Genomic DNA, 22,311 nt, shown 5'->3' on the forward strand with positions numbered 1-22,311 from the left:
CATTCTCCTGCCTCAGCCTCCGGAGTAGCTGGGACTACAGGTGCCTGCCACCACGCCCGGCTAATTTTTTTTTTGTATTTTTAATAGAGACAGGGTTTCACCGTGTTAGCCAGGATGGTCTCGATCTCCTGATGTCGTGATCTGCCTGCCTCGGCCTCCCAAAGTGCTGAGATTACAGGCTTGAGCTACTGTGCCCGGCAAAAATAAATATATTTTTTAAATAAAATAAATAAATTTTAAAATGTACTGTCTTTCTTGTTTTCTGGTCATTTCGGATGCTCTTTCCCCGTGGCTGGATTGAGATCTTCTTGAAGCTGGCCAGTCTTTGGGTGTTCCTTTTGTCCTTTAGGTCACATAGGTTGTGCCCATTAAATACTTATTGCCAACTAATTCACTGGTCTGCCTTTCTAACTGATTTCTCCCCTGCCTCCCAGGTGCTTTGAAGAAGAGTCTCACAGCCAAGCAGGTCCAGGCGGATTTCATAACTCTGGGTAGGTCATTGGCCAAGGCTGCTCAGGGTGACTGGCTTCTGAGGCTTTTTATTATGTTAATAGCTCCTTCTGTTCTCTTATAGGTCTTAGTGAGGAGAAAGCCACTTACTTTTCTGAAAAGGTATAATTCCTCTTAATCAAGGTTAATGGTTAATTAAGATCCCTTGCGTTCTTCTTCTTGTTGTCTCTTTTGTCCTTGTCCGGGCAGTGGGTTCTGTTCTCTTTCCTTCTTCCTTTCTCGGCTGTTCCATTCTGTAGCTGGGACTACAGGCACATGCCACCATGCCCGGCTAATTTTTTGTATTTGTAGTAGAGATAGGGTTTCACTGTGTTAGCCAGGCTGGTCTCGAACTCCTGACTTCATGATCCACCCACCTTTGCCTCCCAAAGTGCTGGATTACAGGCGTGAGCTACCGTGCTCGGCCTCTTTCTTTCTTTCTTTCTTTTTTTTTTTTGAGGCAGAGTTTCGCTCTTGTTGCCCAGACTAGAGTGCAACGGCACAATCTCAGCTCACTGCAACCTCCACCTCCTTGGTTCAAGCAATTCTCCTGCCCCAGCCTCCCAAGTAGCTGGGATTACAAGCATGTGCCACCATGCCTGGCTAATTCTGCATTTTTAGTAGAGACAAGGTTTCACCACGTTGGTCAGGCTGGTCTTGAACTCCCAACCTCAGGTGATCCACCCGCCTCAGCCTCTGAAAGTGCTAGGATTACAGTCGTGAACCACCATGCCCAGCCCCTTGCTTTTATATCATGAAGAGAGAAAACAATGGGAAATGCCAAGTAAGGCCAAACTATCTATCAGCATCATCATTCCCCCAGCCTAAGGTTTTCATTTGGCTTCAAGCGCATGTCATACACACAGCTTTAACCAGCACTATTCAGTGCATCTCTAATCATTTCTCCTGATTTGACCCAGTCAAAAATCTGCCCATTTTCACGGATCAGGAGAGGACTTACTTGTAAAAATATACCTGCTACTGGCCAGGCCTGTTGGCTCACGCCTGTAATCCCAGCACTTTGGGAGGCTGAGGTGGGCGGATCACGAGGTCAGGAGATCGAGATCATCCTGGCTAACACGGTGAAACCCTATCTCTACTAAAAATACAAAAAATTAGCCGGGCGTGGTGGTGGCGTCTGTGGTCCCAGCTACTTGGGAGGCTGAGGCAGGAGAGTGGCGTGAACCCGGGAGGTGGAGCTTGCAGTGAGCCATGATCACGCCACTGCACTCTAGCCTGGGCAACAGAGCAAGACTCCATCTCAAAAAAAAAAAAAAAAATATATATATATATATATATATATATATATATGCCTCCTACTTTCTCCAATTCACCGCTCTCAGATGTCACTATGACAAAAAAAGAGAAAAATAACAAGTGACTGATTGAGAACTTACCCTGAAGACCCCAATCTTGCAATTGTCTAGTAGAAGCCATGTGGGGGCCAGTATGATGGCAGCACCGTTTTTTTTCCAAGATGGATTAAATCTTGGAATGAAAAATACAACATTAATGTTGTGGTCTGCCATTCTGTGCCCTCCTCCATCCCTAGGTATGTGCATATAGACTGAGCCCTTCATTCTGCACCCTCCCCATTATCTGTGTCAATGCTAAATATTGCAATGTTTGGGGCAGGATGGAGAGGGGGAGATTTTCCTATTGTAATTGACTTTGGCTTTTGCTTTTGTTCCAGTGGAAGCAGAATGCTCCCACCCTTGCTCGATGGGCCATAGGTCAGACTCTGATGATTAACCAGCTCATAGATATGGAGTGGAAATTTGGAGGTAACTAGTTACAACCAGTCCTGGGTTATTTGGGTGGTACAGGGTTGGGGTGCAGAGGCTGTGACACAGCCACTATGGGGAAGGCATGACCTAGTCCCCAGCACTATTGGGGCAGTAGCTGCTGTTTTGTATTCTGTCCACATTCAGTAGCTGTTTCCATTCATGGCTCTGGATAAGTTGACTTTCCAAGAGCACACCTTGCTGCCCTCATACTTGCCCCCACATGGCTTCTGCTGGACAATTGCAAAACTGGGGTCTTCAGGGTCAGTCCTCAATCAGTCACTTGTTATTTTTCTCTCTCTCTCTCTCTTTTTTTGTCACAGTGACATCTGGGAGCAGCGAATTGGAGAAAGTGGGAAGTATATTTTTACAAGTAAGTCTTCTCCTGATCCTTGAAAATGGGTAGATTTTTGACTTGGTTAAAAATTATCAAATCTACATTGGGTTAAATGGATATTTAAGTGGATGTTTTACTGAAGTACCTTATATATCTCAGAGCAGTGTGGCCAGCTAAAGATGTGGTCACTAACTTGCCTACTTTCAGATGAATAGATCCTAGTGTTATTCATTGATGCGTGATTGTTCCTGTAATCATGGGAATTGTTAGAATTTTTGGTGGTGGATGATCCAGACTGCTCCTGTATGACTCAGGTTGGAAGCTTAATTAAGTCAAAGGGTTTTAAGAATTTCTTTGCCCAGTTGTCATCATTTTAATTTAAATTATTTCTTTTTCTTTCATCAGCTAAAGTTGGTGGTTAAGAAAGGAAATCAAATCGAAAATGTGTATATAGGTGAGTCTGAATTCCCACTTGAGCCTCTTCACCTTTTCTGTGTTCTCTGCAGTCAGGGGCTGGTGACGCTCACCACAAATCATGTCTTCTATAAAAACAGTCATTGCCAGCTGTGGAGTAGCTGTTCCACTGCCTTTCCTCTCCTGAAAGATGGCACAAGGAGTGTTAGAAAGCCATTGGCAGGTTGGAGCCCCCACAGTTGAAGAGCCGTTTTGAAAAAGGGAAAGAGAGGGAACGGAGTGGCTGGGATTGAAGAAGAAGGTTGACGAGCAAGAAGCTCTTGCCATAGAAGTCACATTGAACATCCCGAATGATACCCTTTCATCTCTTTGTGCCATGGAGCTGTGCCATTTGAACACTCACTCCCCTTTTTTTTTCCTTTGGAGCAGAGAACCTTCTGCATTCAAGTCTCTCAGTTCTTTATTATGATCAATTACCCATCAAGAGCTGCTTAGATGTATTAAGCCAAAAAAAAAAAAATCCTCTGGGTGGAAATTAATTTTCTTGGATGATTCTGTGGAGTTGGAAACATTTATCTGAATTTTCTCTCCCCAGAATTAACCTTGCCTCAGTTCTACAGCTTCCTGCACGAGATGGAGCGAGTCAGAACCAGCATGGAGTGTTTCTGCTGATTTCTGTCCCTGCATCTCCTCTGGCCCCATTCCCTGCCCTCTTCCCTTCCCTGGGTGACTACTCTGAGAGGCACTTCACTCACAGGCCTGTGGGACGCTCTATGGGGCCCTGCTGGCTCCATGGGGCCCAGGTACAAAGGGTTTCTGAAAAACAGCAGGATTAAGTACTGAAAGAGCCCAACACGATTACCCCATAAACTCTCTGTTAGGGCAACCACCACCACCTATCTGTCTTCCAGGACACATTTTAGATACTCTGACAGGCCACTGCATCTCACATTCAGGGGAGAAAATAAGTTGTCACCTCCCCTTCAAAGTTCCAGAGTAAATAAATGGTGCCATCATTCAAGATAACATGCTGATCACCCTCCTCCCAAAAAGCAAGAGCTTGTTTATGGCCGAGGAATCGGCGGATTGTCTGAATGACACATGTACAGAGCCCCCACGGATTTCTGCACACTCTGGGTCTGTGCTGGTGGAACATTGCCAATCAGTTCTTAATGAGGCACCTGTGTATAAATACATGCTTGGTCTTCTCTGCAGAGAACTGAGGCTAAACTCTGTCAATACTTCTGGTTTTGCCCTGTCATTGTAACGAGGCGGGCCTTTTGAGGCCATTTTAGTTTGGGTTCAAGCCAACCACCTCTGTTGGTTAGATGATGAATAAAAAGGTTCTGAAGAAAAGGTCTGGATCCAGTTGTCTTTCTGCATAGATTAAAGAGTCATGTACCTTGCAGAGAGCTAGCACTTGCTCTTGTCTTTAAAAATTATCTTCCTGGTTTTGTGACGATCCTGGGTCTCCATTGAAATTGGGTCTGTTCCAAAGTTGGAATTTGTAAGAGCAATTCCAGGGAAACTCAGGTTAAAAGCCACAGGAAAAAGCATAACATGTGAAATGCTTTGTGTACAGATGGCTTTAGCCCCCACCCTAGCATGTGACTTTTCCTGCTCCTCCTCCTCCACTACCCCTCCTCCTCAGAATTTTTTTTTTTTTTTTTTTTTGAGACGGAGTCTTGCTCTGTCACCCAGGCTGGAGTGCAATGGCGGCATCTCGGCTCAGGGCAAGCTCCGCCTCCCGGGTTCACGCCATCTCCTGCCTCAGCCTCCTGAGTAGCTGGGACTACAGGCACCCGCCACCACACCCGGCTAATTTTCTGTATTTTAAGTAGAGAGGGGGTTTCACCATGTTAGCCAGGATGATCTCGACTTCCTGACCTTGTGATCTGCCCGTCTTGGCCTCCCAAAGTGCTGGGATCACAGGCGTGAGCCACCGCGCCTGGCAAATACCTCCTCAGAAATTTTATAAAGTTTTGAATAGATAAAAGATACCCATGATTCAAAAGGTACAGTGTAAGGTAATAACCCCTCCCCACCACCGTTTCCCAGTTACCCCGTTCTCCTCCCCAGAGGTAGCCACTGTTATTAGTTTATTCTGTGTTCTGGAGACATTAACTGCATTTGCAAACGGATATGCATATAGTTTCACTTTTCTTCCCACACAAATGGTAGCATTATGTACCCACCGTCCTGCACCTTTCTTTTTTCCATTCAACTTGGAAATCGTTGCATATCAGAACAGAGAACTGCGTCATTCTTGGTAACAAATGCACCGTTTTACTTCAAATGGATGATTTATTTAATCAGTTTCTTGCTGATGGGTGTCTAGGTTGTTCCCATTCTTTTTCTCTTACAAATAATGCCACAACAGAATATCCTTGTATATATGTCGTTTTGCACATATGGAAGTATGTTTATAAGGTAATTACATGGGTATGGAACTGCTGGGTCATAGAATATGTACATTTATCAAAGAGTATAAAAAAGAGTAAAACAAAAGGTTTCTTCTCCCTTGTCTCCCATTTACTTAATTCTCCCACTGGTCTGTTCCAATAGATAACCTCTGTTGTTAGTTTCTTAGGTACCCTTCCACAGGTTTTTTTTTTTCCCCCACATAGAAACAATAGGGCCAGTCATGGTGGCTCACACCTGTAATCCCAGCATTTTTGGAGGCTGAGGCAGGAGGATTGCTTGAGGCCAGGAGTTTGAAACCAGCCTGGGCAACATGGGGAGACCCTGTCTCTACAAAAAATTTAAAAGTTTGCTGAACATGGCCGGGCACAGTGGCTCACACCTGTAATCCCAGCACTTTGGCAGGCTGAGGCAGGCGGATCACGAGGTCAGGAGTTCAAGACCAGCCTGGCCAACATGGTGAAACTGCATCTCTACTAAAAATATAAAAATTAGCCGGTTGTGGTGGCAGGCACCTGTAATCCCACCTACTCAGGAGTCTGAGGCAGGAGAATTGCTTGAACCCGGGAGGCAGAAGTTGCAGTGAGCCAAGATCGTACCACTGCATTCCAGCCTGGGCAACAGGCAAAACTCCGTATCGGGAAAAAAAAATAATTGCTGAACTTGGTGGTGTGTGTCTGTTGTCCCAGCCACTTGAGAGGCTGGGGCAGAAGGATTAGTTGATCCTAGGAGTTAGAGCCTGCAGTGAGCTGTGATCAGTCATACCACTGCACTGCAGCCTGGGCGACAGAGTGAGACCTTGTCTCAAAAAATGAAAAAATAAACAACGGGAATTTTTATTTTTACACCCTTTTTTGTTTACACAGATAATTGCACACTCTACATACTTTCGTTAATACATCTAGGAGATCTTTCCATATCATTACATAAAGAGTCTGCATCCCCTCCCTGTGGCCGTAGCATATTCAGTTTTGTGGATGGATTATAACCAGCATGAGCAGTGTTTTTTTTTGTTTTTTGTTTGTTTGTTTGTTTGTTTAGACGGAGTCTCGCTCTGTCACCCAGACTGGAGTGAAGTGGCACAATCTTGGCTCACTGCAGCCTCTGCCTCTTGGGTTCAGGCGATTCTCCTGCTTCAGCCTTGTGAGTAGCTGGGATTACAGGTGCTCACTACCACACCTGGCTAATTTTTTTGTATTTTTAGTAGAGACGGGGTTTTGCCATGCTGGCCAGGCTGGGTCTCGAACTCGTGACCTCAGGTGATCCACCCACCTTGGCCTCCCAAAGTGCTGGGATTACAGGCATGAGCCACTGCGCCTGGTCCAATATGAGCAGTTTTGATAAATGGTGCCAGTGTTAATCACAGTTCTCAGAGAACAAAATCAACAGGATGTATGTGTACATATGTAATTGTATATGTATATGTATATGTATGTGGGGAGAGAGATTTTTATTTTAAAAGATTGGCTCAGATGATTACAGTGACATGGTCAGTCTTCAGAGTAGACCAGCAGGCTGGAGATGCAGGAAGAGCTGCAGTTCAAAGGGTATCTACTAGCTAGGTGCTGTGGCGCACACCTGTACTCCCAGCTTCTTGGGAGGCCAAGGCAGGAGGATCACTTGAGCCCAGGAGTTCAAGACCAGCCTGAGCAATGGCGTGAGACTTTGTCTCTAAAAAAAATAGGAAAATAAAGGCTGTCTGCTCTCAGAATTCCCTGCTGGGGAGGAAGGGATAGGATGTGAGGCTTTTTTTTTTTTTAAAGGCTTTAACTAATTGGATGAGGCCCACCCACATTATGGAGAGGAATTTGCTATACAATAGGTCCCCCCGTATCCATGTTTTCATTTTCCCTGGTTTCATTTACTCACAGTCTGAAAATATTAAGTGGAAAATTCCAGAAATAATTTATAAGCGTTAAATTGCCTACCATCCTGAGTAGCATGATGAAATCTCGTGCTGGCCCACTCCATCCTGGACATGAATTCATGTTGTGGGATGGGAATCAGTCCTTTCTCCAGGGTACCCATGCTATATATGCTGTTAATCACTTAGTAGCAGGTACTGTTGTCAGATCAAGAAAAACATATGTATAGGGCTCGGGACTATCTGTGGGTTTAGGAATCTGCTAGGGGTCTTGGAACATATCCCACATGGACGGGGGGTGCTGTACTTAAAAGTCCACTGATTTTTTTTTTTTTTTTTTTTTTTGAGACAGAATCCCACTCTGTCACCCAGGCTGGAGTACAATGGCACGATCTCAGCTCAATGCAACCTCCACCTCCAGGGTTCAAGCAATCCTCCTGCCTCAGCCTCCTGAGTAGCTGGGATTATAGATGTGTACTACCACGCCCGGCTAACTTTTGTATTTTTTTTTTTTTAGTACAGACAGGGTTTCACCATGTTGGTCAGGCTGGTCTTGAACTCCTGACCTCGTGATCTGCCCGCCACGGCTCCCCAAAGTACTGGGATTACAGGCGTGAGCCATCGCACCTGGCAAAATCCACTGATTTAAATGTTAGTGTCGGCCGGGCATGGTGGCTCACGTCTGTAATCCCAGCCCTTTGGGAGGCTGAGACAGGTGGATCACAAGGTCAGGAGTTCAAGACCAGCCTGGCCAAGATGGTGAAACCCCATCTCTACTAAAAATACAAAAATTAGCCGGGCACAGTGGCAGGTGCCTATAATCCCAGCTACTTGGGAGGCTGAGGCAAGAGAATCTAATTGCTTGAACCCAGGGGGCAGAGGTTGCAGTGAGCCGAGATTGTGCCACTGCACTTCAGCCTGGGTGACAGAGTGAGACTCCAACTCAAAAAAAAAAAATTTAGCGTCATCCATAAACACCTTCAGAAAAACATCTAGAATAGTGTTTGACCAACTCTCTAAGCACTGTGGTCCAGCCAAGTTGACACAAAATTAATCCTCACAGTGCCAAGTTGACCTCTACATTCTTTCAATTTCTGCTTCCACCAGCAAGTTTACTGTCCAAAAGTTCCAAAGAAGAACAGATGAGTGCCTTTGAACCGTATCCAGATGTGTTCATGAGTTTTCAGAGAGCCTCATGTAGCTTGAGACCATGAGAATCTAATGTATTAATAAAAATTCACAAAAAAAGAAGTAAAAATAAAAAATTAGAAAAAAAAGTTCACAGAAAGTCAGAATGGAAAGGTACCTAAAATACAATCAATTTATTTATTATTATTATTTTTTGAGATGGAGTCTTGCTCTGTTGCCCAGGCTAGAGTGCAATGGCGTGATCTTGGCTCACCGCAACCTCTGCCTCCTGGGTTTAAGCGATTCTCCTGCCTCAGCCTCCTGAGTAGCTGGGACTACAGGCACATTCCACCATGCCCGGCTAGATTTGTATTCTTAGTAGAGACAGGGTTTCACTATGTTGGCCAGGCTGGTCTTGAACTCCTGACCTCAGGTGATCTGCCTGCCTCGGCCTCCCAAAGTGCTGGGATTACAGGTGTGAACCACTGTGCCCGGCCAATACAATCTGTTTAAAACTCATATTACAGATGGGGAAACTGAGGCCTGGAGACTGAAACTGTGGTCACTGGCCAGGGGTCAGACAGTGCTGTCCTGTGATCCATGGGGTCCTGCTTGATTCAGAAATGGGCTCCTGAGACTAGAAGGGCCTCCAGCACGCCAAGCCATCTGGTGCAGGTCCAAGTCCGGGTGCTGTGTAAGAGTTGCACCCAGCTGGCCACCGGACAGATTCTGACCAGGGAGCTCCTTGCCCTGCCCAATTCAGCCACTGCTGTCCCACCTGGATCACAACATTGGCTTCCTGATGGCCCCCCTGGAGTCTTCAGCCTCACAGCTTCCACAGTCCAGCCCATTACCTGTGTGACCATTCTTATGCACAAGTCTCATGTCACCCAACAGATCCACTGCTCAGGGTTCTGCCAGGTGTCCAGAGGAAAGTCAGAACTCCTTAGAACACCCAGCCCTGACAACCTGACCCTGCTGACCTCCTCCAATGCTCCATCTCCACTGCCTCCTAGCCAGGCATCCTACTGGAGCATCTAGACTACCAGGCTGCTTACAGCCACCGAGCCATGATGCCATCTGCCTCTCCTCCCCTTGGGCTCACAGCACTGCCCCCCATTTCTAAAGGCCTCTCCTGATAGTTCTTGGCCATAATAAACACCCCTTGGGCCCTCATTCCTCTGCTTCAGGGGTTAAGAGTGCAAGCTCTGAAGTCAGACTGCCTGGGGTTTCTTTTTTCTCTTTGTAGAGAGCGGGGAGGCGGGATGGTGGGGGTTGGGGGAGCGGTCTCACTGTATTGCCCAGGCTGGTCTTGAACTCTTTGACTCAAGTGATTCTCCCGCCTCAGGCTTCCCAAAGCATCAAGATTACAGGTGTGAGCCACTGCACCCAGCCCTGCTTGGGTTTCAATACTGGCCTTTCTGCTTATTAACTGTGTGACTTTGGGCAAACTCCTTAACATCTGAGAACCTTAGTTTCCCCGTTTGTAACAGAGTTATAATTCTCACCTCACAAGGTTATTGGAGTACATCACTTCACACAGAGCATGCTTAACTAACCAGTGAGCTACTTATTATCAAATCGTTGTAATTATTTGTTCCCAGGATTCTCTTTCCCACTAGCCCCTGAGTTTCTTTCTTTCTTTTGTGTGTGTGTGTGAGTGTGTGTGTGTGTGTGTGTGTGTGTGTGTGTGTGTGGTCTTGTTTTTGAGACAGAGTCTTGCTCTCTTGCCCGGACTGGAGTCCAGTGGCGCCATCTTGGCTCACTGCAACCCCCACCTCTGGGGTTCAAGCGATTCTTGTGCCTCAGCCACCTAAGTAGCTGGGATTACAGGCACCTGCCACCACACCCAGCTAATTTTCTTTTCTTTCTTTTTTTTTTTTTTTTTTTGAGACGGAGTCTTTCTCTGTCCCCCACGCTGGAGTGCAGTGGCGTGATCTCGGCTCACTGCAAGCTCCGCCTCCCGGGTTCACACCATTCTCCTGCCTCAGCCTCCCGAGTAGCTGGAACTACAGGCGCCAACAAGCCCGGCTAATTTTTTGTATTTTTAGTAGAGACGGGGTTTCACCGTGTTAGCCAGGATGGTCTCGATCTCCTGACCTCGTGATCCACCCGCCTTGGCCTCCCAAAGTGCTGGGATTACAGGCTTGAGCCACCGCGTCCGGCTAATTTTCATATTTTTAGTAGAGAAGGGTTTTGCCATGTTGGCCAGGCTGTTCTCAAACTCCTGTGCTCAAGCGATCTGCCTGTCTTGGCCTCCCAAAGTGCTAGAATTACAGGCATGAGCCACCATGCCCAGCCCAGGAGCTTCTTGATAGGAGACTTGCTTTTCAGCTCAATCACCCCTACAATCAGCATCATTTAGCCCCACTCCTCTTCCCCAAGCCAGCCTTGGAACAGGTCCTGCCCTTTGTTGAAATGAAATCAGGCTGAGTGTAGAGCCTCCATGGAAGCAATGTTAACAAACCTCCCTGGCTTTAGAAGAAGAAATCCAGGCCGGGTGTGGTGGCTCACGCTTGTAATCCCAGCACTTTGGGAGGCCGAGGCGGGCGGATCACGAGGTCAGGAGATCGAGACCATGGTGAAACCCCGTCTCTACTAAAAATACAAAAAATTAGCCGGGCGTGGTGGCGGGCGCCTGTAATCCCAGCTACTCGGAGAGGCTGAGGCAGGAGAATGGCGTGAACCCGGGAGGCGGAGCTTGCAGTGAGCCGAGATCGCGCCACTGCACTCCAGCCTGGGTGACAGAGCGAGACTCCGTCTCAAAAAAAAAAAGAAGAAGAAGAAATCCAGGCCAGGTGTGGTGGCTCACACCCATAATCCCTGCACTTTGGGAGGCCAAGGCAGGCGGATCACCTGAGGTCAGGAGTTCGAGACTAGCCTGTCCAACATGGTGAAACCCCATCTCTACTAAAAATACAAAAACTTAGCCAGGTATGGTGGCTCGTGCCTGTAGTCCCAGCTACTGCAGAGGCTGAGACACAAGAATTGCTTGAACCTGGGAGGCGAAGGTTGCAGCGAATTGAGATCACGCCACTGCACTCCAGCCTGGGTGACAGAGTGAGGCTCTGTCTGAAAGAAAAAAAAAGAAGGCCAGGGAAGTTGTTTTGATTGTGGGTCAGTTTTTTTTTTTTTTTTTTTTTTTTTTTTTTTTTTTTTTTCGCCCAGGCTGGAGTGCAGTGGCGCAGTCTCGGCTCACTGCAAGCTCTGCCTCCCGGGTTCACGCCATTCTCCTGCCTCAGCCTCTCCGAGTAGCTGGGACTACAGGCGCCCGCCACTACGCCCGGCTAATTTTTTTGTATTTTTAGTAGAGACGGGGTTTCACCGTGGTCTCGATCTCCTGACCTCGTGATCCGCCCGCCTCGGCCTCCCAAAGTGCTGGGATTACAGGCATGAGCCACCGCGCCCGGCCAGGGTCAGTTTTAACATAGATCACAGACAGCTCCACAGTGTAAGGGGGCCCTCTTCCCAGAGCAGTTGACTATCCTGCTCCCTGATTCCACCAACATTCTTGGAGTGCCTCCTACGGGCAAAGGCTTTGCTAGGCCCTGGGGGAGGGAGTGATAAGCCCTGAACACAGATAACTGACAAGTTGTTTCTTCTTTCTTTGTTTCTTTCTTTCTTTTCTTTTCTTTCTTTTTTTTTTTTTTTTTTTTTGACGGAGTCTTGCTCTGTCACCAGGCTGAAATGATGTGGCGTGATCTCGGCTCACTGCAACCTCTGACTCCCTGATTCAAGCGATTCTCCTGCCTCAGCCTCCCCAGTAGCTGGGATTACAGGCACGTGTCACCACACCCAGCTAATTTTTGTATTTTTAGTAGAGGTGGAGTTTCACCATGTTGGCCAGGATGGTCTCAATCTCCTGACCTTGTGATCTGCCCCTCGGCCTCCCAAAGTACTGGGATTACAGGCGTGAGCCACCGCACCTGGCCAAGTTGTTTTTTCTATGTAAGAGTAGATTATATCCTCACTCCCATTTACAATAGTTCAGAGCCCATTATGAACTCCGGAACTACTACAGTTCCTTTGCTGGATTGGAATTTTGTCTCGAATATACTCTGTTGAATAAGGGGCATTGATCAGGCTCTGCAGACTGTCAAGGGGGATTTTGCTGCAATGCTGGGGGATTTGGGCAGGATTTTTCTTACTGTTAGCACTGCACCTTTGCATCGATTCACTCTTCTTCCGATTCTGTTTAGAAATCTGCTGTCTGGTAATCTCACTTTTGATTGCAGTTTATTTGCTTTTGGAGTATAGTGTTCATTAGGATGGTAATGGTCTGGCCTAAGAGGAGATCAGCCAGAAATACCTGTATTCTTTCCCTGGAGGGAAGAGGACTGGCTTGGCTGGGATGGGAAGATCAAGTAGGGGGAGGGGGTGTTGACGGTTCAGTTCTTTTTTTTTTTCTTTCATTTTTTCACTTTTTGGCCTATCATGCTTGTTTCCTATAACTGTTCAGTTCTGACACTATTGTTTATTTTTACTATAGTGGCATTAAAAAAAGAAGCTGGGGGCCGGGCGCAGTGGCTCACGCTTGTAATCCCAGCACTTTGGGAGGCCGAGGTGGGTGGATCACAAGGTCAGGAGATCGAGAGCATCCTGGCTAACACAGGTGAAACCCCGTCTCTACTAAAAATATAAAAAATTAGCCGGGTGTGGTGGCAGGTGCCTGTAGTCCCAGCTACTTGGGAGGCTGAGGCAGGAGAATGGCGTGAACCCAGGAGGCGGAGCTTGCAGTGAGCAGAGATCGCGCCACTGCACTGCAGCCGGGGCAACAGAGCTAGAGTTCATCTCGAAAAAAAAAAAAAAAAAAGAAGCTGGTCCTGGCACAGTGGCTGGCTCACGTCTGTAATCTCAGCCCTTTAGGAGGCCAAGGCAGGAGGATCATGTGAGGCCAGGAGTTCCAGACCAGCCTGGTCAACATAGCAAAACCCTGTCTCTACAAAAAACTTAAAAATTAGCCAGGTGTGGTGGCATGTGACTGTAGTCCCAGTTGCTCTGGAGACTGAAGTGGGAGGATTGCTTGAGCCTGGAGTTAGAGGCTGCAGCAAGCCATGATCTGTGCCATTACACTCCAGCCTGATATTTTAAAAATAAAAATAAAAAAGCTGATGATGTTGTGGAAAGTCCTCAAATAGCCCAAGTGGTCAACTGCTCCCTTGTGGGACCAGCAACCTCACACATGAGCATTTGCCAGAGTGGAAAATGGCCTTTCTGAAAGACAGAACACTCAACAACAAATATTTTTCTAAAGGATACTTGGTCTTTTCCAAGTTGCTTTATTTTTTTTTTTGAGACAGAGTCTCATTCTATTGCCCGGGCTGGAGTGCAGTGGTGTGACCACGACCCACCGCAGCCTCGACCTCCTGGGCTCAGGTAATCCTCCCTGGTAGCTGGGATTACAGGCATGCGCACTATGCCCAGCTAATTTTTTTTTTTTTTTTTTTTTGTAGAGACAGGGTCTCACTCTGTTGCCAGGGGTGGTCTCAAACTCCTGGGCTCAAGGGATCCTCCTGCCTTGTTCTCCCAAAATGTTGAGATTACAGGCATGAGCCACCACACCTGGCTGGGGTTTCGTTTTTGTTTTTTTTAACATTTGTCACATTTCACAAAGGTATTTCAGAATCTCTTAGAAAAGTGCTATAATGTCTAATGATACTTTATATTTGGACAGCACTTTCGTTTGTTTTTTTGGCAGGGGGGTGGGAGCGGTCAAGTAACTTACATACAGTGAAATTTACCCTTCTTGAGTATACAGTTCAGTGAGTTTTGATAAATGTGTAATGGTAGTGTAATCACTACCACAGTCAAGACATGGACGATTTTTATTACCCCACAAAGTGCCCTTGTGTGTGGTTAGAGTCAGCCCTCCCATCAGCACAGTTCTGGCAGCCACTGACCTGGTTTCTGTCCCTACTGTTTTGCCTTTTCCAGAATGTCATGTAAGTGACATCATTCATTATGGAGACTTGTTTTATTTTTTATTTTTTGAGAGGGAGTCTCGCTCTCGTTGCCCAGGCTAGAGTGCAATGGTGTGATTTCGGCTCACTGCAACCTCCGCCTCCCGAGTTCAAGTGATTCTCCTGCCTCGGCCTCCTGAGTGACCACAGGCGTATACCACCATGCCCAGCTAATTTTTTTTTTTTTTTGAGATGGAGTCTCGCTCTGTCACCCAAGCTAGAGTGCAGTGGCGTGATCTCGGCTCACTGCAAGCTCCGCCTCCCGGGTTCACACCATTCTCCTGCCTCAGCCTCCTGAGTATGCCCGGCTAATTTTTGTATTTTTAGTAGAGATGGGGTTTCCCCATGTTGGCCAGGCTAGTCTCAAACTCCTGACCTGCCTCGGCCTCTCAAAGTGCTGGGATTACAGGTGTGAGCCACTACGCCCAGCCCATTATGTAGCCTTTTGTGTCCCACTTCTCCCACTTAGCATAATGTTTTTGAGATTCATCTATATTACTAGTGCATCTGTAGTTCTTTCCTTTTTATGGCTGGATTGTTTTTTTTTGTTTGTTTTTGTTTTGTTTTTGAGACGGGATCTCACTCTGTCGCCCAGGGTGGAGTGCACTATCGCAGCTCTCCGCAACCTCCACCTCCCAGGCCCAAGATATCCTCCCACCTCAGCCTCCTGAGTAGCTGGGAATACAAGTGCGTGCCACCATGCCTAGCTAATTTTTCTTTTCTCTTTTTTTTTTTTTCAATTTTTGTTGGAAGCACCATGGAGCCGCCTGAGCCTGGATGAGCCTAAAAGCCCTGTGGTGCATGCCTGGCCAATTTTTGTATTTTTTAGTAGAGACGGGATTTTGTCATGTCGCCCAGGCTGGTCTAGAACTACTGGTCTCAGGTGATTCTCCTGCTTCGGCCTCCCAAGTAGCTGGGGTTACAGGCATGTGCCACCATGCTCAGCCCTCCCGTCAGCACAGTCCTGGCAGCCACTGGCCTGGTTTCTGTCCCTACTATTTTGCCTTTTACTGGTCTCCATGCTCACCTAAATTTTTTTGTATTTTTTGTAGAGACAGTTTCTCGCTACGTTGCTCAAGCTAGTCTCGAACTCCCGGCTTCAGGCAATTCTCCCATCTCAGTCCCCCAAAGTTCTGGAATTACAGGCACGAATCACTGTGCCAGCATTGGATTCCAAAGCATGGATACATCACAGTTCTTAAAATGTTTACCAGTGTAAATGGCCCCTGTTTTAATATGAGAATAACTAATGTTGAAGAGAGTGCTACAAAGAGGATCATGGTCATGATGTGTAGACACAAAAATGAGGTTAGAAGACAGTAAGGTGAGGGCTGGGCACAGTGGCTCATGCTTGTAATCCTAGCACTTTGGGAGGCCCAGGTGGGAAGATTGCTTGAGCCCAGGAGCTGGAGACAAGCCCAGGCAACACAGTGAGACCCTGCCTTTATAAAAAAATTAAATTTTTTTTTTTTTTTTTTTTTTTTAGACAGAGTCTCGCTGTCACCCAGGCTGGAGTGCAGTGGCGTGATCTCGGCTCACTGCAGGCTCTGCCCCCCGGGGTTCACGCCATTCTCCTGCCTCAGCCTCCCGAGTAGCTGGGACTACAGGCGCCCGCCACCTCGCCCAGCTAATTTTTTGTATTTTTAGTAGAGATGGGGTTTCACTGTGTTAGCCAGGATGGTCTCGATCTCCTGACCTCATGATCCGCCCGCCTCAGCCTCCCAAAGTGCTGGGATTACAGGCGTGAGCCACCGCGCCCGGCCAAAAATTAAAAATTAAAAAAGCGTTGGCACAGTGGCTCACGCCTGTAATCCCAGCACTTTGGGAGGCTGAGGCGGGTGGATCACGAAGTCAGGAGTTCAAGACCAGCCTGGCCAAGACGGTGAAACCCTGTCTCTACTAAAAATAATAAAAAAAAAATTAGCCAGTCATGGTGGCGGCACCTGTAATCCCAGCTACTCAGGAGGCTGAGGCAGGAGAATCTCTTAAACCCAGGAGGCGGAGGTTGCAGTAAGCCAAGATCACACAACTGCACTCCAGCCTGGGCGACAGAGTAAGACTCAGTCTCTAAAAAAAAAAAAAAAAAAAAAAACAGGCCAGCGCAGTGGCTCATGCCTATAATCCAAGCACTTTGGGAGGCCAAGGCAGGCGGATCACAAAGTCAGGAGTTTGAGACCAGCCTGGCCAATATGGTGAAACCCTGTTTCTGCTAAAAATACAAAAAATAGCCGGGTGTGGTGGCAAGCGCCTGTAGTCCCAGCTACTCAGGAGGCTGAGGCAGGAGAATCGCTTGAACCCAGGAGGCAGAATTTGCAGTGAGCTGAGACTGCACCACTGCACTCCAGCCTGGGCAACAGAGCGAGACTCTATCTCAAAGGAAAAAAAGCCAAAACATAGTAAGGTGAGGGTGAAACTTCTCTTTTAAAAACTGTTTACATAGAAAAAACTAAGTGGATAAAATGGATATAAACAAAAATGTTATCAGTGGTTATTTTTGAGCAGTGGAATTACAGGTTTTTAATTTTTTTCTTTTGCCTATTTATAGTTTCAAAAATTTTCAATTTAAATATAAATTAATGTGCTCTATTTATAGAGACAATACATGAAATATACATAATAAAAATTCAAATGTTATAGAACTGAAAAAGATGAAAAGTAAAAACAACCTATTCCCCAGAGGTAGCCACTGTCCGTAGTTTCTATTTTAGATTCTTACCTTTATACAAGATTATTATAGCTTCTATTTTTTGGTGTATGAACTGTAGTCCTAGAGGATTTTATTAGTTATGAGTTCTATAACTAAGATCCATCATCTTAGTTGCTAAGAACGTAGATACTAAGAACATTTAAAAGAACATTTTTTCAAGCAGGGAGTGGTGGCTCCCTCCTGTAATCCCAGCACTTTGGGAGGCCAAGGCGGGCAGATTGCTTCAGCTCAGGAGTTCAAGACCAGCCTGGGAAATATGGTGAAACCCCATCTCTACTAAAAATAAAAAATTAACTAGGCATAGTGGTACACACCTGTACTCCCAGATATTTGGGAGGCTGAGGTAGGAGAATTGCTTGAACCCAGGATGTGGAGGTTGCAGTGAGCTGACATCAGGCCACTGCACTCCAACGTAGGTGACAGAGAGAGCCTCCATCTCAAAAAAAAAACAAAAAAAAACCACATTTTTTCCAGCCAAAACAACTGAACTTCCTCCCCACTGACCACCTCAATTATTTCTAGATGCCTTGTCGCTGTCCAGACTGTGGTGATTCTCTCGGCTGATCTAAGCCAGTGGCCTGAGTCATTTGCAGTTCCTCTAGCAGGTGGTCCCCCATGTCATGGCCCCTGTGGAACCAGTTCCTTACTATCTCTGTTCATCGCTGCTCCCTAAGTTAGGCCCTGCATGTCTTGAGGGTAGGTTAGATTCAGAAAAGCTTTGGTTGCATCACTGCTTTCATAAACTCAAATGAGAGGGAGGGAGGGAGGGAAGGCAGGAAGAAGGGAGGGAGTCCTTTCTCTCCCACAGTGTGCATTACCTCATGTAACACTTCCTGCTAATGTGGTAGAATGTGTTTGACTTTGAATGAGACTTGGGTTTATTTTTATTTATTTATTTATTTATTTATTTTGAGATGGAGTTTCACTCTTGTTGCCCAGGCTGGAGTGTAGTGGCACGATCTCTACTCACTGCACCCTCTGCCTCCCAGGTTCAAACGATTCTCCTGCCTCAGCCTCCCAAGTACCTGGGATTACAGGCGCGTGCCACCATGCCCAGCTAATTTTTGTATTTTTAGTAGGGACGGGGTTTCACCATGTTGACCAGGCTGGTCTGGAACTCCTGATCTCAGGTGATCTACCTGCCTCGGCCTCCCAAAGTGTTGGGATTACAGGCGTGAGCCACCGTGCCTGGCCTGAGACTTAAATCCATCTCTTTTTTCCTTCTTCTTTTTGAGACGGAGCCTTATTCTGTTGCCCATGCTGGAGTTCAGTGGCGTCATTTTGGCTCACTGCAACCTTGGCCATCTGGGTTCGAGCAATTCTCATGCCTCAGCCTCCTGAGTAGCTGGCACTATAGGCACATGCCACCACGCCCGGCTTTTTTGTATTTTTAGTAGAGACAGGGTTTCACTATGTTGGCCAGGCTGGTCTCGAATTCCTGACCTCAGGTGATCAGCCCACCTTGGCCTCCCAAAGTGCTGGGATTACAGGCATGAGCCACCATGCCCAGCCCACCACCTCCTGTTTTTTAAATTAATTAATTTATTTTCTAAAGATAGGGTCTCACTCTGTCACTGAGGCTGGAGTGCAGCCGCACAATCATAACTCACCGCAGCCTCAAACTCCTGGGATCAAGAGCTCCTCCCACCTCAGCCACCAGAGTAGCTAGGACTACAGGTGCACACCACCATGGCTGGCTAATTTTTAAATTTTTTGCAATGATGAAGTCTCACTCTGTTGCCCAGGCTGGTCTCAAACTCTTGGGTTCAAGTGATCTCCCGCCTCAGCCTCCCAAAGTGTTGGGATGACAGGAGTAAGCCACCACGCTCAACCTAAATCCACCTCTTATTGTTTATATTCATGGATGCACCAGTTCAGTGAGAATATGTTAGCCGCCCACTGTGCACCAGCCCCTGTGCTAAGCAGCGCGTAACCTGGAGACTTGTGTCACCTCTCCATACCTTTGAGGTTCATCTATAAAATGGAGATAGTGTATTCTCAAAAGGTGATTCTGAGGACTGAATGCAGTGCCTGCTTCAGAGTTGTACATCATCACCTCTATCACTCATCTTTGGGTGTTTAGTACTAAGCCATAGTACTGAGTACTTCTGAAGAAAATGATAAACCAAGCAAATTTATTGGTGGTAGGTAGCTACCTGATCCCCCTGCAAGTTCTACCCAAAGACTAAATGAATGGCTAGACCAATGGTTCTCTTTAAAAAAAAAAAAAAAATTCTATTGGCTGGGCACGGTGGCTCACACCTGTAACCCCCGCACTTTGGGAGGCCAAGGCAGGTGGATCACCTGAGGTCAGGAGTTCGAGACCAGCCTGACCAACACAATGAAACCCTGTCTCTACTAATAATACAAAAATTAGCTGGGCGTGGTGGCAGGTACCTGTAGTCCCAGCTATTTGGGAGGCTGAGGCAGGAGGATCACTTGAACCCCATCTCAAAAAAAAAAAAAAAAACAGTTGGGGCTGGGCACGGTGGCTCACACCTATAACTCCAGTACTTTGGGAGACTGAGGTGGGCAGATCACTTGAGCCCAGGAGTTCAAGACCAGTCCGGGCAACATAGCAAGACCCTGTCTCAACAAAAAATACAAAAATTAGCCAGGTGTGGCGGCACACACCTGTGGTCCCCGCTATGTGGGAGGCTGAAGGGAGGATTGCTTGAGCCTGGCAGGTCAAGGCTGCAGTGAGTCATGATCACACCACTGCACTCCAACCTGGGTGACAGAACAAGACCCTGTCCCCCACCAAAAAAAAGAGGAACTCTTGGGCAACATACAGGAAATCGTAAATCTATGTAGCAAGGCTGTGAGTTATGGAGGAGGACGCTGGGTTATAGTGCCTGGGGAGGAGAGTTAGTGAGTCGCCAGAGGAGGTCCCTCTGCTTGGCTGAGCCCCACAGGGCTGGCTCAGGGCTAGGGAGTGGTCTGCTTTGCCCTGCTAGGCCCAAAGACGGGGAGTCTCAGTGTCTCCAGGCAGGTGTTTGGGCCACACTTTCCCTTCACGTGGAGTTTGTATAGCAGGAGATCAATATGCTGCCTCTGGCCTCTTTGGAGAGACCCGTTTACCTACTGTTGACTAAATAAAGGCTTAGAGAGGCTTATGGAATAAGGCGGCTTTCACATCAAAGGGCTCTTACAAAACAGCCCGGTGATGAGTTAAGTACGAATGAATCAGAAACAGATGGACTCAATTTCCTAGAAAATACCCCTGGGCTTCAACAAGAAGAGGGAAAATGCTCGGCCAAAGGCATTGTGGGTTTTTGCTGATCCTAAAATATGCTCGACGATTTTGCCTGAAATGAGCTGAGATGTTGGGAATATGTCGGCTCCAAGTCATGAGAAACTCTGGGCTGGAGCTCTGCCAGCACATCAGCTGATTTCCAGCAGCTCTCCAGCTTGCCTTGCGGGGCCTGAAGGAGACCTCACTGACTTGGAGCCACTCTGGGTTTGCAAGGCTTGGACAGAAGGTACTGGCAAGACCTTTCTTTCTCTCTCTCTCTTTTTTTTTTTTTTTTTTTTTTTTTTGGTGAGACGGAGATTTACTCTTGTTGCCCAGGCTGGAGTGCAATGGCGCGATCTCGGCTCACCGCATCCTCCGCCTCCCAGGTTCAAGTGATTCTCCTGCCTCCGCCTCCCGAGTAGCTGGGATTACAGGCATGTGTCACCACGCGCGGCTGATTTTGTATTTTTAGTAGAGACGGGGTTTCATGGTGTTGCCCAGGCTGATCTCGAACTCCTGACCTCAGGTAAACCACCCGCCTTGGCCTCCCAAAGTGCTGGGATTACAGGCGTGAACCACTGTGCCGGCAAGACCTTTTTTTTCCTGCATCAGTTTCCTGATGATAAAATGCAGGAATCGTTTTTGTTTGTTTCTTTTTTTTTTTTTGAGACTAAGTCTCATTTTCTTGCCCAGGCTGGAGTGCAGTGGTACGATCTCGGCTCATTGCAACCTCCACTTCCTGGGTTCAAGTGATCCTCCTGCCTCAGACTCCTGAGTAGCTGGGACTACAGGCACTTGCCACCACACCCGGCTAATTTTTGTATTTTTATTAGAGACAGGGTCTCACCATGTTGACCAGGCTGATTTTTTTTTTTTTTTTTTTGAGACAGAGTCTTGCTCTGTTGCCCAGGCTGGAGTGCAGTAGTGCAATCTCAGCTCACTGCAAGCTCCGCCTCCTGGGTTCATGCCATTCTCCTGCCTCAGCATCTCCGAGTAGCTGGGACTACAGGCGCCCGCCACCACGCCCGGCTAATTTTTTTGTATTTTTAGTAGAGATGGGGTTTCACTGTGGTCTCGATCTCTTGACCTCGTGATCCGCCCGCCTCGGCCTCCCAAAGTGCTGGGATTACAAGCGTGAGCCACCGCGCCTGGCACCACCAGGCTGATCTTGAACTCCCGACCTCAAATGATCCATCCCCCACCTCCCTCCCGCCTCGGCCTCCCAAAGTGCTAGGATTACAGGTGTGAGCCACCGCACTCAGCCAAAATGCAGGAATTGATTTAGATTCAATTCAAGGCCTTTTCAGTACTGGTGTTCCATGAGTAATAATAAAAGTAATAATTGCCAACATTTACTGAGTGATTCCTTGTGTTAGGCACTGCATTAAGTGCTTTATGTACATTAGCTTATTTTTACTGCTTTTAGCAACCCTGAGTTAGAACTATAATTATCTTCATTGTACAGATGAGGAAACTGAGGCTCAGAAAGGTTAAATAGTTTGCCTGAAGGCCCACAGCTGGTACATGGCAGAGTCTGAATTTTAACCAAGTGGTAAAGATCTCCTCATGATTTCTAGCCCGTCAGCTCTCAGATTTCCACTCCTTCTAGTGTCTAGGTTGTTATTAAATAGTCTCCTCTCAGCCCTGCCTGAATCCACTACAAAATCTTTCTAACCCAGAGTAATCTGGAATTGCTTGAATCCAGGGGGCAGAGGCTGCAATGAGCAGAGATTGCACCACTGCACTCCAGCCTGGGCGGCAGAGTGAGACTCCGTCTCAAAAAAAAAAAAAAAAAAAAAAGTAATATTCTAGAAACACAGCTTGCCCTTGCTTACCCCCTGCTCCCCAGCCTGCATGCCAAGCTCTGTGTTAGATGCTGGGTGTGCAGAGCCTGCTCTCAGGGAGGTGGACAGTGACTCCAGCGCCGTGTGACAGATGCCCACTCCCTCTGACCCAGAGCATGGTGAGGCAC

General features: G+C 47.2%; 1 protein-coding gene across 5 annotated transcripts in view; it reads left to right on the forward strand.

Moving 5' to 3' along the window:
- Positions 1-4,432, forward strand: part of COMMD7 (COMM domain containing 7) — a 41,490-nt gene extending 37,058 nt beyond the window's left edge. For 4 of the 5 annotated variants that reach the window (XM_032142264.2, XM_032142266.2, XM_032142263.2 and 1 more), the window contains 6 exons: positions 435-491; positions 575-612; positions 2,183-2,273; positions 2,597-2,646; positions 3,016-3,064; positions 3,620-4,432. In XM_032142264.2, the coding sequence (XP_031998155.1) occupies positions 435-491; positions 575-612; positions 2,183-2,273; positions 2,597-2,646; positions 3,016-3,064; positions 3,620-3,696 (362 nt within the window). In that variant the 3' untranslated portion in view covers positions 3,697-4,432. Of the gene's footprint in view, positions 1-434; positions 492-574; positions 613-2,182; positions 2,274-2,596; positions 2,647-3,015; positions 3,065-3,164 lie in introns of all 5 variants that reach the window. The other variant, XM_032142265.2, reaches the window with a different exon arrangement.
- The last annotated feature ends 17,879 nt before the right edge of the window (positions 4,433-22,311 follow it).

Source organism: Hylobates moloch, unplaced genomic scaffold, assembly GCF_009828535.3.
Source record: "Hylobates moloch isolate HMO894 unplaced genomic scaffold, HMol_V3 SCAFFOLD_21, whole genome shotgun sequence".
Lineage (NCBI taxonomy): Eukaryota > Metazoa > Chordata > Mammalia > Primates > Hylobatidae > Hylobates > Hylobates moloch.